General features: G+C 42.9%; 1 protein-coding gene and 1 long non-coding RNA gene across 2 annotated transcripts; one reads left to right on the top strand and one right to left on the bottom strand.

Annotated features, from left to right (window-relative positions):
• The first annotated feature begins 675 nt into the window (after nt 1-675).
• LOC103402375 (fatty acid elongase 3-like) lies at nt 676-1,888 on the top strand. The gene has a single exon (XM_029095173.2). The coding sequence runs from the start codon at nt 845-847 to the stop codon at nt 1,664-1,666; it is 822 nt and encodes a 273-aa protein (XP_028951006.1). The 5' UTR covers nt 676-844; the 3' UTR covers nt 1,667-1,888.
• Nucleotides 1,889-13,323: 11,435 nt separating this feature from the next.
• LOC139192501 (uncharacterized) lies at nt 13,324-14,481 on the bottom strand. The gene is made up of 4 exons (XR_011576699.1): nt 14,266-14,481; nt 14,085-14,182; nt 13,904-14,001; nt 13,324-13,728 (listed from the first exon to the last, which is right to left on the bottom strand). It is a non-coding gene; the product is annotated as an uncharacterized lncRNA (long non-coding RNA).
• Nucleotides 14,482-16,617: the final 2,136 nt, after the last annotated feature.

Genomic DNA, 16,617 nt, shown 5'->3' with positions numbered 1-16,617 from the left:
GTAGGCATGGATTTCTGCAGGTTGAGATGCACTGTCCTAGCAGAAGTGGTAGCAGCGAACTTCTCGGTTTTTTGTTTGTTTCTTTTGTTTTTGGGCCCCAACCTAGTTTATTGTTTGGCCCGCCTTTTGTTTTTTTTTGTTTTCTTATTCTGGTCATTTTTTGTTTGTTTATTTTGTTTGTGGGCCAGTAATTTGTAAATTTGTGTTGTGTGTTTAATAAAGAAAAAAGGATCATCGCCAGATCATTTTCCTGTGATCTTAAAGATTCTATGATCGTGACTGTTTATCGTACATCATGCTAACAAAAGTTATTTTAAAATTTAAAATTAAATATAAATAATACCTAATGAAAATTAACAGCACAATATACGATGAACGATTACGATTGCAAGATTCCTAAAAAACCCAGCTTAAAGGATCCGGCCTTTAATAAAGGTTCCTAGATTACCGTCCTTTTGATCCAGAAAAAAAAAAAAAAAAAAAACACCCTCGATAGAGAAATCGACAAATTGATCCAATTCTATATTATCTTCAAGTAGATCGCCGTCGAACAGAGCACCGTCCGATTTGAAAGTGGGCCCCACACGCAAAAAATAACATTACAAATTGATCCAATTCTATGTTATCTTCAAGTAGATCGCCGTCGAACAGAGCACCGTCCGATTTGAAAGTGGTCCCCACACGCAAAAGATAACATTAAACATGTCCAATATCTCTATCTCGATCCCGAACCTAACCTCAGCTTCCCTCATCAAATCTCATTCCCCCTCCGTACTGAAAGCTATTAACTATCATTAACTCCATAAATCGCCCAGCCGCTCACGGAGGCTCGTGGCATACGACGATGAGCCACGTCGTGTCAAACCTCCGGTACTGGCTGGTCAACCACCCTACGATTCTCCACTTCTCGTGGATTCCAGGTCAAACTCCAGCCTCCACCCCACTCTTCCTCACTCTCTCTCTCATCTTCTACCTCTCTCTCACCTTCCTCCTCCGCCGCCTCCCACTCTCCCCCATCAACCCCGTACTACTCAAACCAATCACAGCCGTCCACAACCTCATCCTCTTCCTCATCTCCCTCATCATGGCCGTCGGATGCACCCTCACCATTCTCTCCCCCAACACTCCAAACCTCGATTGGATCCTCTGCTTCCCACCCAACACCTCCCCGACCGGGCCCCACTTTTTCTGGGCCTACGTCTACTACCTCTCAAAAATCCTCGAATTCTTCGACACCCTCTTCATCATCCTCAGCGGGTCCATTCAACGGCTCTCCTTTCTCCACGTATACCACCACGCGACAGTGCTGGTCATGTGCTACTTATGGCTGCACACGTGCCAGTCCCTATCCCCAGTGGCGCTCGTGACCAACGCGTCAGTGCACGTGCTCATGTACGGGTACTACTTCTTGTGCGCGGTCGGGATCCGGCCCAAGTGGAAGCGGGTCGTCACGGATTGCCAGATCGTGCAGTTTTTGTTCAGCTTCGTGGTGTCGGGTCGGATGCTGTACTTGCACTTCACCGGGTCGGGTTGCTCCGGGATTTGGGGCTGGTGCTTCAACGCTGCGTTTAACGCCTCTCTCTTGGCCCTGTTTATTGACTTTCACGCCAGGAGTTATGCCAAGAGACAGAATATGGTATCGCGTCAAAAGAATAAAAGCTCATGAATGTTTTGATCAGTCTTCATCGAGTGGTGGTTGTGCTTCTTGTCTTTATGGATGTCATTTATTGAACGGCTACGATTAGTTGAGTACTTGAGTACATTGTAGATTCATTATTCCTCCACTCGAACAATTTTAATTTTTCAGTGTATTTGAAACACAATTACGTGCCGTTATTGATTAAGTGTATTCTTATTATATGGAATGATACAACTTGTGTTCCAATTACATATATAAGTTTCTCGTGTTAGTGCCTTCTTACTTTTATTAGCCGACATTCACCTTTCCCAGACCCTGCGTAAAGCGGGAGCCTTGTGCACTGGGTACGACCTAAAACACAATCACGTGGTGTTATTAGTTCAATCAAATCATAATAAGTGAATTTATTTCCTTATAATACTATATAGGTGGATATGTAAACTTTATCGTCTAGTATTATTAACAAGTGAAATTATATACATATTATTAACATGTGAAATGATACACAACGTAACTCGTCAAGGTTTTAAAAGATGTTAGGTGCTAGTTGGGCGGTGTGCTATGTAAAATTTTTTAATTTTAATTAAATTCATTTTATAACATATAAATGAATATTTGTTTATAAAAAATAAAATACATAATTGTATCGGATACCTAAATTGCAAAATAAAATGACATATAAAGGGTAAAGTACTAAAACATATTGAAATATGAGGAACAAGAATATAATAAGTGTTTATCTAAGTATCCAACAAGTTTGTTACAATTTATTGATTTTTTGTTAAAGCGAGAGTTGCGACCTAAACGGTTTAGGCAGATGCCTAGGCAAGTCTAGACATCATTTCATATTGTTTAAATGCTTAGAAATTAATCGTGATGGTGACCAACCGCTTAACACCTAAGCAAGACTTAAACAACCCTAAACAGAGCCTTTAAAAACACTGATTATAAGTACCAATAAAAATTACTCGTGTCGTGGCTTCTTGCTTTTATTGTTTCATTTATTTGCTTACCAAAAAAACTATGTATTTACTTAGTTTATCTGCACCTTAAATCATGACTATATTAAAAGAATCAAGAAGTATGTACAAATCATAAAACAAAAATCAATGGCTGTTTACTCTTTGGTCGGTGAGTCTTTATTTGAAAATCTTTCATTATATTTTAATTCCTCCTCCTAGTGAGTGGTTAGGGTTTAGTTATCTAGGTTAGATGATTCTTTAAATCTCCAGTTATTTTATTTTATTTTATTTTTTTAACTTTTGATTTTTACAAACCGATATTTCTAAAGAAACCATTGATAACTTATTTCATTTTGATTTTTTCAAAACCGAAAACTTGTCTTGTAATTAATTTCAGCTTTTAGTTTTTTGCTTCAAATTTGGAAACTAAAAACTTGAAATGGTAATCAAACGAGTCTAAAACTTTTTTCATCTACTAGAAGGGTACTTTGAACTCGAACATACGGAGGCATGTACAATGTCCTAAACAGTTGACCTAATCCAAATGAATTCACGTTTAAGTCTATAGCCAAAGAGCTTGGAAAGAGAGAGTATAATTTTTGCACATTAATTTGAAGACATTCATCAAACACCTAATCCATTTCCTTAGAAATAGAAACGCCTAAAGATAAGGGTTAAGAGCATCTCAAGTAGTGTAGGAAATGTTTGCACTCAAAATATACCTATTTTTACTTATTTGGGCAATTTGGGTAAAATATGGCATTTGGAGGATTAATATGCAAGAAAGCTAACTTGGAAAGATATTTAGATGCAAGTGGAGGGGTTTGACACTATAATATTGTTTCTCCTAGTTGTTTGGGTGGTGGAGGTTTGTCTAGCATTTGTTTAATCAAGATACATGCATGTATTGCAAGTAGATGGAAAGGCATCAGCAAGCTTTCGGGCAAGGAACATGTGAAAGAAGTCAACTTGCTTATTTTAAATGTTAGTTTATTACAAGTGGGAAAACATGTGCTAAAAACATGTGGTGGAGATGCAAATTCCCCTTTTAATATTGTTTCTACATGCAAGTTGGCAAAAGTAATGCAAGCTACCCAAGTAAGGAAACGCAAGCTGCCCAAGCTTCTTTCGGGCAAGTACAAAACCTCAGCAGGAGGGTTTCCTCCAGACCTCTATAAAAAGGAGCAGATGCACAAGGATTAGAGACACTCAAACAAACAAACAAAAGCACAAACTCTGCTCAAACCAGATTTGCCCAAAGCCTTCTTTTATCTAGTTTATTAGCTCTGCTGCTCGCTTGCGGTATCGATCTCATTTGTAGCTTTTATGTACTCATTTCCAGCCATATAAATTACAAGCAATCTGCAATTTTAGTCACTTTCCTCTGTCATTTATATTTCCAAGCAACCTTGTCATTTACATATTGTTCTATCTCTCCATATAAGTAAAGTCCTTGTTTTTAAGGCAAACAAAGAACCTTAATTTGAGCAACTCCCACTCAAATGGCACAATCTCTTGATTTGAAGTCAAAAGGCGCAACCTCAATCATTCAAATCCTGTCTACTAGCGGCATCTAGTAGTAGCACGCCCGCACCCACCAATCTCATATGTGAAGTAAATCCCCGGCTTGCCCGCAAGGCACCATGGCGGATTTAGGGAGCAAACAGGAAATTTAGGTATATAGTAAGACAACTACTCAATTAATTACGAACAACATAATTAACAGTTTAGCACAGCAAAATCAAGCTATCTAGTGAGAGTAATTCCACCTCTAAAGACTTTGCGCTAGCACCCAGCCCATTTATCCACTCAAGTGAACAGTAATATACCCCAATGAACAGTAATAGACCAAATCATCTCCACTCCTACCAAAAAATAGCCCAGTCAATTTTATTAAAATATTATTATTTTATTTTTAATTTCTGACTTTAAATTTTTTTGGGAGAAAAAACGTGGACCGTTGATCTGTGATCAAACGATTTAGTTTAAAAGTGAAATTCAAAATATTTTTACCGTTGGAAATCCAATGACAGAAATTGGGCCACGTCGCCCACCCGAGGGAGATGTTAGTGCGCCTGCGCCGCTGGGCCCCGCCTCTGATTTTGTTGTCAGCTACTCGCGCCCACGTGCGCGTATAGGACACGTGCCAGGCGCAACAACACAAATGGCTCGATCCCAAGGTCTGTCAAAAATAGGCTGGTCTGGAGACCAGCTTAGGCTGTGTGCCAGGCAAACACACGGGCTGGAGTGGATTGGCTGAGTCCAAGCCTGTTTTTTCCACTGGGTGCTGGCCTCTTTTTGATCAAGTGGAGCTGCTCTAAGAGACTAAGAGGGTGGGACTTAGGTGACATGTTTATATGGTTGCTAGCTTAAGACATTGAACAATTTATGTCACATCCTGGCCCGGACCCCCACCACATTCCAGGCTCGACTTTGCCGTAGCATGATATTGTCCGCTTTGGGACTCGACCACGCTTTCACGGTTTTTTTTCTAGGAACTCACACGAAAACTTCCCAGTGGGTCACCCATCTTGGGAATGCTCTCGCCCAAACTCGCTTAACTTCGGAGTTCCGATGAAATCCGAAGCCAGTGAGCTCCCAAAAGGCCTTGTGCTAGGTAGAGATGGGAATATACATATAAGGCTTATAGGATCTACTCCCCTGGACGATATGGGATGTTACAATTTAATTATGAAGTTGTTGCGGTGAAAATATGTTATTTACAAATGGGGAATTAGCTCATTCTTTAAGAGGGAATGTAAGTATTATTCTTTTTTTTTCTAAACTACACTGAGAATAAGGGAAAATATTTGCATGTCTGCTTAGAGAGATGGAAAAAGAACAAAATAAGAGGCTAACTTAATCGAATACATTACAGTCATTCACCTATGTTGGAAATTATATATTATAATATGTAATTTAACATTTGCATGAAAAATTGTAACCATGAGTTCGTTTGAATTCACTAGGTGCCTGTTAGCAAAATGGTGTCTACTTATGATGAAAAGTTACATCTTTTTAATAAGCATTACTTGGGTTATATATTAACATATGAAATCATTTTCATTAAATGGTATAAAATTAGAGTTAACTTTTACTCTTGAGAAACAGGTTCCTCATTCTCATATTATTCGTTTGTCAAAATTCCAAGTCGTGTTTTGAAAGTACGGAAAATATAAAGTTCGTCTGAGTCTGAAGATTGAAGTGTTTCGACTTTGGATTATAGATTGTTGAATCTTGGGAGATGGATGCCTACTAAACTATAAGCACAAAAGTACGGCCGAACTTCTGTCTTTAGATTGTTGGAGCAATATTAAAAAAATATGAAATTAACATAAAAATTCTGTTTGTACCATACTTGACCAATCCCGAAACTACCGAGCACCGGCCAACGCTATACTGTCAAGGACCCAGAAGAGTTCCCCTCCGACCAGGAGGCCAATCACTACTCGACACGTGTCAAGATTAGAAGCCAATCAGAGCGCAGCACGTGTCAACATCAAGAACCAATCATAACATGACACATGTCAATGTGACAAAGCTACAAGTTTTTCTATAAATAGGGGTCATTCCCCCACAATATTGCCTAATGCCATTTGTGTTAAATCATTCACAAGAACTCACTAAATTGAGAGCTTGATCCTTTGTACTTGTGTAAGCCCTTCACTACTAATAAGAACTCCTCTACTCCGTGGACGTAGCCAATCTGGGTGAACCACGTACATCCTGTGTTTGCTTATCTGTCTCTATTCATTTACGTACTTATCCTCACTAGTGACCGAAGCAACCAAGCGAAGGTCATAAAACCTGACACTTTCTGTTGTACCAAAGTCTTCGCTGATTTTGTGCATCAACATTTGGCGCCGTCTGTGGGAAACGACACTGATTCCTACTCTCTTCAGCTGTGTCAAGCTGGTTTCTATCATTCGTACACTTTCTTTTGATCAGGCATCCCTCTCCAGCATGGGAAGCGAAGGAAGCCACAGCACACAGAATGACACCCCCCTTGCACATAGTGCGAAACAACGAAAGAAGGAAGGAAAACGAGTTCTTCTTCAAGCTAAAGTCGATGAGTTGGAAGCTCAGAACAACAAGATAGCAATGAGGAATGAGGTCCTCCAGGAGCAATATGAGAAGCTCTTCGAGACACTCCACGAAGCTAGGCAAGCTCAGACACGCGAGCTTGTTGCCCCCGTGGAAGTCAACCATCAACTGGGTGCCCTCCAACATGGAGGGTCACATGCATTCGACATAGATATCCCTGATAGGGAACAGATTACCCCTCGACTTGATAATCAACATGAGGCTTCTCTTAACCCAGTTGCTTCGACCCGAACCATGAGAAGTGGAGGGAGACACCTCTTTGCTGAAGGGGCAGAATGATCGAAAGCCGTCTTTCGCGATTGTCGGGATTTCCTGAAGCAACGTCGAGAGAATTCCATCCATATAAGTTCAAAGATTAATGACCCAAGGATTTCTGAGAGACTCGGTCCCCTGCCACGGCCCAAGCCGGCCACCAATTTGGGGAAGGGGCAACAAGTCCTAGAGAGACATGAGGGTACAGGGGACTCAGAGGTGTTCCGACAGACATACCCTGGAAGCCAGTACAGCGAGTCCAGGGAAAAATCACATGCCCTTGATCAAACCTTCCTAATTCCAATAGGAGATGGAGATTTACGAAAGAAAGCTCCAGTGACACATAACTCCGCTCAGGACCCCCTTGTCCTACAACTTCTTGAGGAAGTAAACAAGTTGAAGGCTGAACGTCAGGTTGAAATACCTGACTGGAACCAACCCAGGCCTGGCCCTCTTACAAGGAGGATCCTCAACACCCCCCTTCAAGCAAAGACAAAGCAAAAGCTTGGCTTGCAACTTTATACTGGAAAAGAGGACCCGATTGAGCACCTTAACCTCTTTGAGTCCACCATGGCATACCGGATGCACACCGACGAAGAGCGATGTCTTCTCTTCCCCTCCACCCTCTCTAGTGGAGCTCTAAATTGGTATTGTCGTCTTACACCTGAGACGGTAGACTCATTTGAGGAATTGAGGAAACTATTTGTTTCCCAACACATTTTCCAAACCGATCGCTTGCACTCTGCAGATGACTTGTACACTATCCGCCAGAAGCCAGACGAGTCATTACGTATGTATGCTGGCCGCTTCAGCCATGAATACTCCCGGTGTGCCGAGGCAGACGACAAGACTGCCCTCAAAGCCTTCACGGCAGGCCTACGTGATTGTTTCTTTAAATACATGATCAATGCCAATACTTGGAAGACTTACTCTGAGGTGATGGCGCAGGCTTATAACCATGCCTCCGCCGAGGCAAAGACATATCAGGAGAAACCCCCTACAACCATCCTTTATCAACAAGTGGGAGGTGGAAGCCAGACTCACCTAAATGAGAAGACCTCGACTTTCCAAACAGCAGTGGCACCTCCCTATGCCTTGCATAATGCTTCACCGAAGCAACAGACATATCAATTTCAAGGCAAGAGGAAGGATTTCCATCCTCACCACTCTCCTTTCAGTAAAAAGAGTAAGGGACACTATCCCGATAACCAAGGGTATCGCCACAATAACGCTCGCCCCCAGGCAGTCAATGCAGTGGGTCAAACCCGCGTCAAGATACCCCCTACCCCAAGGTATGAGACATACACGCCCTTGAATGCCACATGCGCGGCCATTTACCCCAGCATAGCTCACCTGATACCAAAGCCAAAGTCGAGGCACCCAGATTACACGCCGCCGAATAACGCGGGCATGTTTTGTTGCTACCATGAGCATAACGGCCATGATAGCGAGAAATGTATCATCCTCCGTGATCGTATTGAAGCTTTGGCACGAGAAGGAAAAATTGATCAATTCCTTCTTCACCCTCAAAGGGATAACCGTAACCAACGCCAGGTGAATGTCATATATTCCATAAGCGGCGGCACACCCATATCTGAATCTTCCAATAGGGCCATGAAAAACAGTGAACGAAGTCTGAGGCCTGGTCACCAAGTGTTTCACGTGGAAGACATCAGGGGAGGGAAGTATAAAAAACCTAACTGGGATCCGATATGTTTCTACCCTGAGGAAGAAAGAGGCATCATCTACCCTCATAACGACCCATTGATCGTGGAGGCTCACATAGCCAACTTTGATGTTCGACGAATCCTCGTAGACACAGGGGCTTCGGTCAATATCATGTTTGCCGAAGCTTTCAGGGCACTCAGTGTAGCTGAACACTTGCTCGATCGCTCGATTTCTCCTCTGATAAGCTTCTCCGGTGATATCGTGCAACCCTTAGGGAGCATACATTTACCCTTTACTATTGGTACAGGCTCTTACACGGCTACCATTACCACTAACTTCCTAGTGGTTGACTGCCCAACGGCATACAATGTCATCTTTGGGCGCACATGCATCAATGATCTCAAGGCTATGGTATCCACGCATATGCTGTTGATGAAATTTCCAACCCCCCATGGCAACGGCTACATCAGATGAGATCAGCTTAGTGCACGATCATGTTACAACACTTCAGTTAAGCAACAACACTTGCCCGGACCCAAGGAAACCCTGTCTGTACATGACCAAGTCACAAAGACCAGCCTAGATGAAGCGAACTTGGATCTTCCTGATAGCAACAATCAACCCGATGATCCTCGAGATGACTCTTTCACCCAGCAAGCCCAACCTGCTGAAGAGTTGGAGAAGGTACCTATCTCAAGAGATCATCCAGACCGCATGGTGAATATTGGCACCACATTGTCACCACCCCTTCGGTTAGCATTGATATCTTTTTTTAAAGAGAACACTGAAGTCTTCGCCTGGTCATACGAGGACATGCCAGGCATCTCTCCCGATGTCATCTGTCATCGTTTGAGTATTGACCCCAAGATCAAGCCGGTGAGACAGAAGCGAAGATCTTATGACGTTGAACGATACGAGGCAATGAAAGCAGAAGTTGAAAAACTCAAAGGCATAGGCTTTGTCCGCGAAGTCAATTACCCGACATGGGTAGCAAATGTGGTCCTTGTTAGGAAAAATCCGACCAAAGAAAGTCTTTCGCTTCAAAAGGTCTTGTGGAGGATGTGTGTTGACTACACCGACCTAAACAAAGGGTGTCCGAAAGATAGTTTCCCTCTTCCTCTTATTGACAGGCTTATAGACTCTACGGCAGGGTGTGAGCTCTTGAGCTTTATGGACGCTTATTCAGGATACAACCAAATCCTCATGAACCCCTCAGACCAAGAACACACGACCTTCACTACTGACAGGGGACTATATTGCTATAAAGTCATGCCTTTCGGCCTAAAGAATGCAGGAGCAACTTATCAGAGACTGGTCAATTCATTGTTCGCCGAACAAATTGGGAAGAACATGGAAGTTTACGTTGATGATATGCTAGTCAAAAGCAAACATGCTGACCAACACATCACCAACCTATCTGAAACTTTCACCATTCTAAAGAGGTATCGAATGAGGTTGAACCCCAACAAATGTGCCTTCGGCGTGGGCTCTGGCAAATTCTTAGGCTTCATGATTAGCCAACGAGGCATTGAAGCTAACCCTGAAAAGATCAAAGCAATCCTCGACATGAAAGAGCCAATAACTTCAAAAGACATCCAAAGCCTTACTGGCAAGGTGGCAGCCTTAACCAGATTCATCTCTAAGGCCACAGACAGATGTGCTCCTTTCTTCAAAGCACTCAAGGGAAATAAGAAGTACATTACATGGACGGAGGAATGTGCCAAGGCATTCAGGAACCTCAAAGAGTACATGAGTAAAGCCCCTCTGCTCTCCAAACCAGAAGTTGGTGACACTCTCATCATCTATCTATCGGTTTCGGCTTCAGCAGTCAGTTCTGTTCTTATTCGAATGGACAGTGGTGTCGAACGGCCCGTCTACTACGCTAGCAAGGCCCTACAAGATGCGGAGACACGATACTCCAACATTGAGAAATTAGCTCTAGCATTGGTCATGTCTGCTCGGAAACTTCGCCCTTATTTCCAAGCACACGCCATCATCGTGCTTACCAATCACCCTCTTCGACAGATACTCCAGAGTCCTGACACGTCTGGACGAATGATCAAATGGGCGATAGCATTGGGTGAGTTTGACATCTCCTACCAACCAAAACCAGCCAAAAAAGGCCAAGCAGTAGCAGATTTCATCGCTGACTTCACATATCCTGTTGACATTGCTTCTACACCTGAAGCAGTAGCTTCATTACCATCGGAAGCTCAGAAGGTAGAATCAACGACCTCAGCATGGAGTTTGTATGTTGATGGCTCATCCAACCAACAGGGCTGTGGAGCGGGACTAGTCTTGACTACGCCCGACAAAGTAGCAATGGAGTATGCTCTTCGTTTCAAATTCAAGGCATCAAACAATGAGGCCGAGTATGAAGCCCTTCTAGCAGGATTAAGTTTGGCCAAACACCTCGGGGTTAAACAAATTGATATTTTCAGTGACTCCCAATTAGTGGTCAACCAGGTTACCAACAACTTTGATGCTAAGGACAGCTCCATGGCAGCATATCTTGCGCAAACACAACTTTTGCTCAAGCACTTCCACTACCAGATCACCCAAGTTCCTCGAGCGGTAAACAGTCATGCAGACGCCCTGGCTCGCCTCGCCTCAGCTGTGGAAGACAAGATTGGAAGAAAAATTCATGTCGAACTGTTGGCAACACCAAGCACCATGGCCGCAGAAGTATGCAACTTACAACAGGGGGATAGTTGGATCACCCCGATCTATAATTTCCTTGCTCATGGCACCCTCCCAAATGATAAAGTCCAGGCTAAGCAAATTCGATACAAGTCTACCCGCTACCTGATCATCAATGATCAACTCTATAAGCGAGGTTTTAGCCTGCCATACTTAAGGTGTCTTACGCCTGCCGAGGCGGAAATCGTCCTTCGGGAAATACATGAGGGAGTCTGTGGAGATCATGCTGGATCTCGGTCCCTAGCACACAAGACTTTTCGCCAAGGATATTACTGGCCAACAATCCACCAGGATGCCATCAAAGTATCCCGCTCATGTGACAAATGTCAACGATATGCAACTATTCCTCATTCCCCTCCAGAGCCTCTTACTCCTATGATTAGCCCTTGGCCCTTCGCCCAGTGGGGACTTGATTTGATCGGCCCAATGCCGGCAGGGAAGGGCAAAGTCTGTTACGCAGTCGTTGCAGTGGACTACTTCACAAAGTGGGCCGAAGTAGAACCCTTGGCAACCATTACTGAGGCAAAGATAGAAGACTTCGTGTGGAAGAACATCCTTTGTAGATTCGGCATTCCTAATGCGATAGTCACTGACAATGGGCGACAGTTTGACAACAAGAAGTTCAGGTTGTTCTGCTCTAAGTTCAACATCAACTTATGCTTTGCCTCTCCAGCTCATCCCCAGTCTAATGGACAAGTTGAGGCCATCAACAAAATAATCAAGCGCACTTTGAAACCAAGCTTGGACAAAGCTAAAGGCTGTTGGCCAGAATTTGTACCCCAAGTTCTTTGGTCATATCGCACTTCATATCGGACTTCAACAGGAGAAACTCCATTCTCACTTGCCTTTGGCACAGAGGCGGTTGTCCCTGTTGAGCTCGAGCAAGCAACATTCCGAGTCCAGAACTACATTCAAAGTGAAAATGACAAACAACTCACCCTCAACTTGGATTTAGTCGAGGAACACAGAAACCAAGCTCACTTGAGGAATGTCGCCTACAAGCAGCGCATCTCCAACTATTATGACTCTAGGGTCAAGCCTCGTTCTTTCAAAATAGGAGACTGGGTCTTAAAGAAAAGATTACTCTGCGACAGAGTCCCGAGTGAAGGCACACTTAGTCCAAACTGGGATGGACCGTATGAAGTCATTGGCATCAGTCGCCCTGGCTCTTACACACTTAGAAGCTCCGATGGCAAGACCCTTGGCCATCCATGGAACGCTGATCACTTGAAGTACTACTACAAATAGACTCACGATGTACAAGTGTTGAGCTATAGCCGTTTGGCATCCTATGTAATGAAGGCCATTTGGCAATGAATTCAATAAAGAGGTAATTTAGCCAACTCAGCCCTCACTCTTTTACATTCATAGCAAGCGATGCCGGAACCCTTCTCAATCAGAAAGCAATCCGTCTTCCACAGTCACTACAAAACAAGCAACTGAAGACCGTGTCAAGCGCCAAAAAAAAAAAAAAAAAAAAAAAAAAAAAAAAAAAAACAGCTTCATCCAAAAAGCTTCACCCGAAAAGCTTCACCTCCAAAGCTTCACCTAAAAAGCTTCACCCAAAAAGCTTCACCCGAAAAGCTTCACCTAAAAAGCTTCACCCACAAAGCTTCACCCACAAAGCTTCACCTAAAAAGCTTCACCCACAAAGCTTCACCTAAAAAGCTTCACCCGAAAAGCTTCACTTAAAAAAGCTTCACCTACAAAGCTTCACCTAAAAAATCTTCACCTAGAAAGCTCCCTCTACATACTTTCACCATCAAAGCTTCACCATCAAAGCTTCACCTAGAAAGCTTCATCTACAAAGCTTCATCTACAAAGCTTCACCATCAAAGCTTCACCTAGAAAGCTTCAACACCAAAGCTTCACCTACAAAGCTTCAACACAAAACCTTGCTCCAAATAAACAAATTTTGTTCACAAAACCCAAGATGCCCTTGAACTTGTACAAAAACACTTGGGTAAACATAAACATTTTTTGTTTTACACCCACAAGGGCCCAAAATTTTCCTTCTTATTTATTCACTTATATATGTTCCCAAACATATTATAATAGATCCAACAACAAGCCAAAGTCCCAAGTTTCATAATGGACAAAAGTACAAGCAATTCATCAATAATGAAGGTGCTACAAAAATTGGAATCTGCCCCAAAATAGAAATCCAACCCAAGAGACTTTTTCTCTCTCTCCCTCTTCCGCCTCCTTTCATCTATCAAATTTCTGCAACCTCTGCTCTTCTCCAATGGAGCTGAATTTTGGACACCCTATAGTTCTTGAGCATATGAACAACTTTCAAGAAGGAACCATTTCTGTTTGAGCGACGGAAATTAAAGTGTTGAAGCTCCAAACATGATAGTCGGCTTCTTGCAGATTTCGAAGCTGTTGTGATGTTTCGAAGATCTGGAAATATTTAACCGTTAGTTCATCCTGAATTTTTGATATGTTATGAAAGAGTCGATGAGGAACAACTTCAATGAAGAAAGCATACCGATCTGAACAAGAGAAAATGGAGTTTCGAAGCTCACAACAAATCTGACGGGTTGACAGAAAAATAATAACCAGTCATTCATCATACCTGGATTTCTGGAGTTATACTGCTCCGAGGGATCTCAAATTTGGATATGTTGTAGTTCACGAGCTGAGGAACAACTTCAATGAAGAAAGCATACCGATCTGAACAAGAGAAAATGGAGTTTCGAAGCTCACAACAAATCTGACGGGTTGACAGAAAAATAATAACCAGTCATTCATCATACCTGGATTTCTGGAGTTATACTGCTCCGAGGGATCTCAAATTTGGATATGTTGTAGTTCACAAGCTGAGGAACAACTTCAATGAAGAAAGCATGCTGATCTGAGCAAGAGAAAATAGAGTTTCAAAGCTCACAACAAATCTGACGGGTTGACAGACAAATGATAAACAGTCACTCATCATACCTGGATTTCTGGAGTTATACTGCTCCGAGGGACCTCAAATTTGGATATGTTGTAGTTCACAAGTTAAGGAACAACTTCGATGAAGAAAGTATGTTGATCTGAACAAGAGAAAATGGAGTTTCGAAGCTCACAACAAGTCTGACGGATTAGCAGAACATTGATGAACAGTTACTCATCATACTTGCATTTCTGAAGTTGTACTACTCCGATGGATCTCAAATTTGGATATGTTGTAGTTCACAAGATAAGGAAAAACTTTCATGAAGACGACTTTGCAATCTGAGCTATAGAGAAAGGTGTTATCTTGCATCCACTCAGGCTGATTAGTGGAAACGAAAAGCAATTCCACCAAAGAAAAGATGAAAAAGAGAGAAAAGCTACTAATTGCACTTGATCTTGTCTAGTCAATAGCATGCAGCATCAAACACACAAAAGTTGGAAATATTTTTAGATAAAGCATATACGAATGTGTGACATCGAAACAAGAATTCGTTACTTTGACAAATTAGTAACACGCGAGACACCTCATTCGGCAACTCTCTTCGCCTGAAGACTTGGGGGACTCCCACCATATGCTACTGCACCTTGATACTCGGCAGTTTCACAACCACTCAGTGACTTGGATTTTTCAAGTCTCCAACCGAGAAGTTTTCCTCACTCGGGAAATTAAGGGAACACTACCTCAAACTACATGCTTCACTCACAAAGCTTCAACAATACAGGTTTCAACAAAAGCAAAAATTCAAAGAACTTTATGAAGAAGGCTTTGGTGTATTTAACACAATATGTTGAAATGAAGCAAAGCTTATTTATTAATATTTTCGATAAGCCACAAATATGTACATATACATGAGTCAAAATAAACAAACAAAAGGGAGCCTTCACAAAGGTTGCTTAGGGGAAGTCTCAGCAGTCGGTAGAGCCCCAGAAAGAGAAAGCACCGGAGGGTGGTTATCCGGAGCCTCAGTACTTGACAAAACCCCAGAAGGAGGAGGCATTGGAGGTTCATCATTTGAAGCTTCATTACCAGGTACAGCCCCAGAGGACGAAGGCAATAAATGCCTTTGGAACAAACCCACAAACCGCTGATGATCAAGTAAAACCTTACCATCAGATTCCTTCATCTGGTCAAGCTTCCTCTTCATGTTTGTAGCATAGTCATGGGCGAGCCGGTGCAACTGCTTATTCTCATGCTTGAGCCCTCTAATCTCCTGTTTGAGACTCATCACTTCAGCAGCCAATGATTCAACTTGGCGGGTTCTAGCAAATAGGCGTTGGGCCATATTAGACACAGAACCTGCACACTGAACACTAAGAGCCAAAGAGTCCTTAACAGCCAACTCATCAGACCGTTTGGAAAGTAGTCTGTTATCTTTGGGAGTGAGAAGGTTCCTGGCCACCACTGCAGCGGTCATATCATTCTTCATCACAGAATCCCCAACGGTAAGAGGACCAGTGAGGGATATGAAGGATGGGCGCCATATGTTGTCTGGAGAAGGCGTGGCTGTCTCTTCTCCAAGGTTCAAGTCAAAACGACGGTCGGAGGGTCCAGACATTTTCAAATGTGTTGAAGAGGGAAGAGGTCAGACAAATCAAGATCTTAGAAGTGCAAGAAATGAGCTTCTACTGGTAGAGATTCAAGTGTGCTGTGGAACTTAATGCCAGCCTCTATAAAAATCTGCACTCGACGGAGCTTCAGAAATCGAAGAGGCGTTTGCTTTCTCAAAAGCTGGACTGCTCAGAGACCACGAGGGCCGATCTCAGAAATCGAAGAGGCGTTTGCTTTCTCAAAAGCTGGGCTGCTCAGAGACCACGAGGGCCGATATCAGAAATCGAAGAAGCACCTGCTTTTTCAGCCTCGTCAGCACCTGTCACATGCACAATCAGCTTTGCGGAAATTACGGGCACTCTGTCGAAGATTTCTGGTGAAGTAGAAAGCACGTGAATCTTACTGATCAATCACCGCTCTCCATATGCACCATCAACTCCTCGGGTACCACATATAACTTTGTCAAAGATCTCTGACAAAGTTTAGGCACGAGAATTTCGAAGTTCCAGCTACCCTACTATTACCCATAAGGGTAAAGGAACAGCACCACTGCTTGACAACTGGAAAGTCCCTATGTGTGTCGACCTCCGTGTTTTGCGGCAGGACAGGTTGGCAAGAACGTCCAACCTTTACTCACATTCGAGAAAAGACTCCCAACATAATTACTTTCTCAAAAACCGGAGTAGCACCGCTTTCCGAATCTCGAGAGTCAGATCCTCGACGGGATTGCTTGTTCGAAAACCGAAGAGGCACAACTCTCAGAACTTCGAGAGCCAGATTTCCTTAGATAAAGCTTGTCTGTA

Source organism: Malus domestica, chromosome 15, assembly GCF_042453785.1.
Source record: "Malus domestica chromosome 15, GDT2T_hap1".
Lineage (NCBI taxonomy): Eukaryota > Viridiplantae > Streptophyta > Magnoliopsida > Rosales > Rosaceae > Malus > Malus domestica.
Note: the sequence above shows the minus strand (reverse complement) of the source record. Positions and strands in the feature narration are given on the sequence as shown.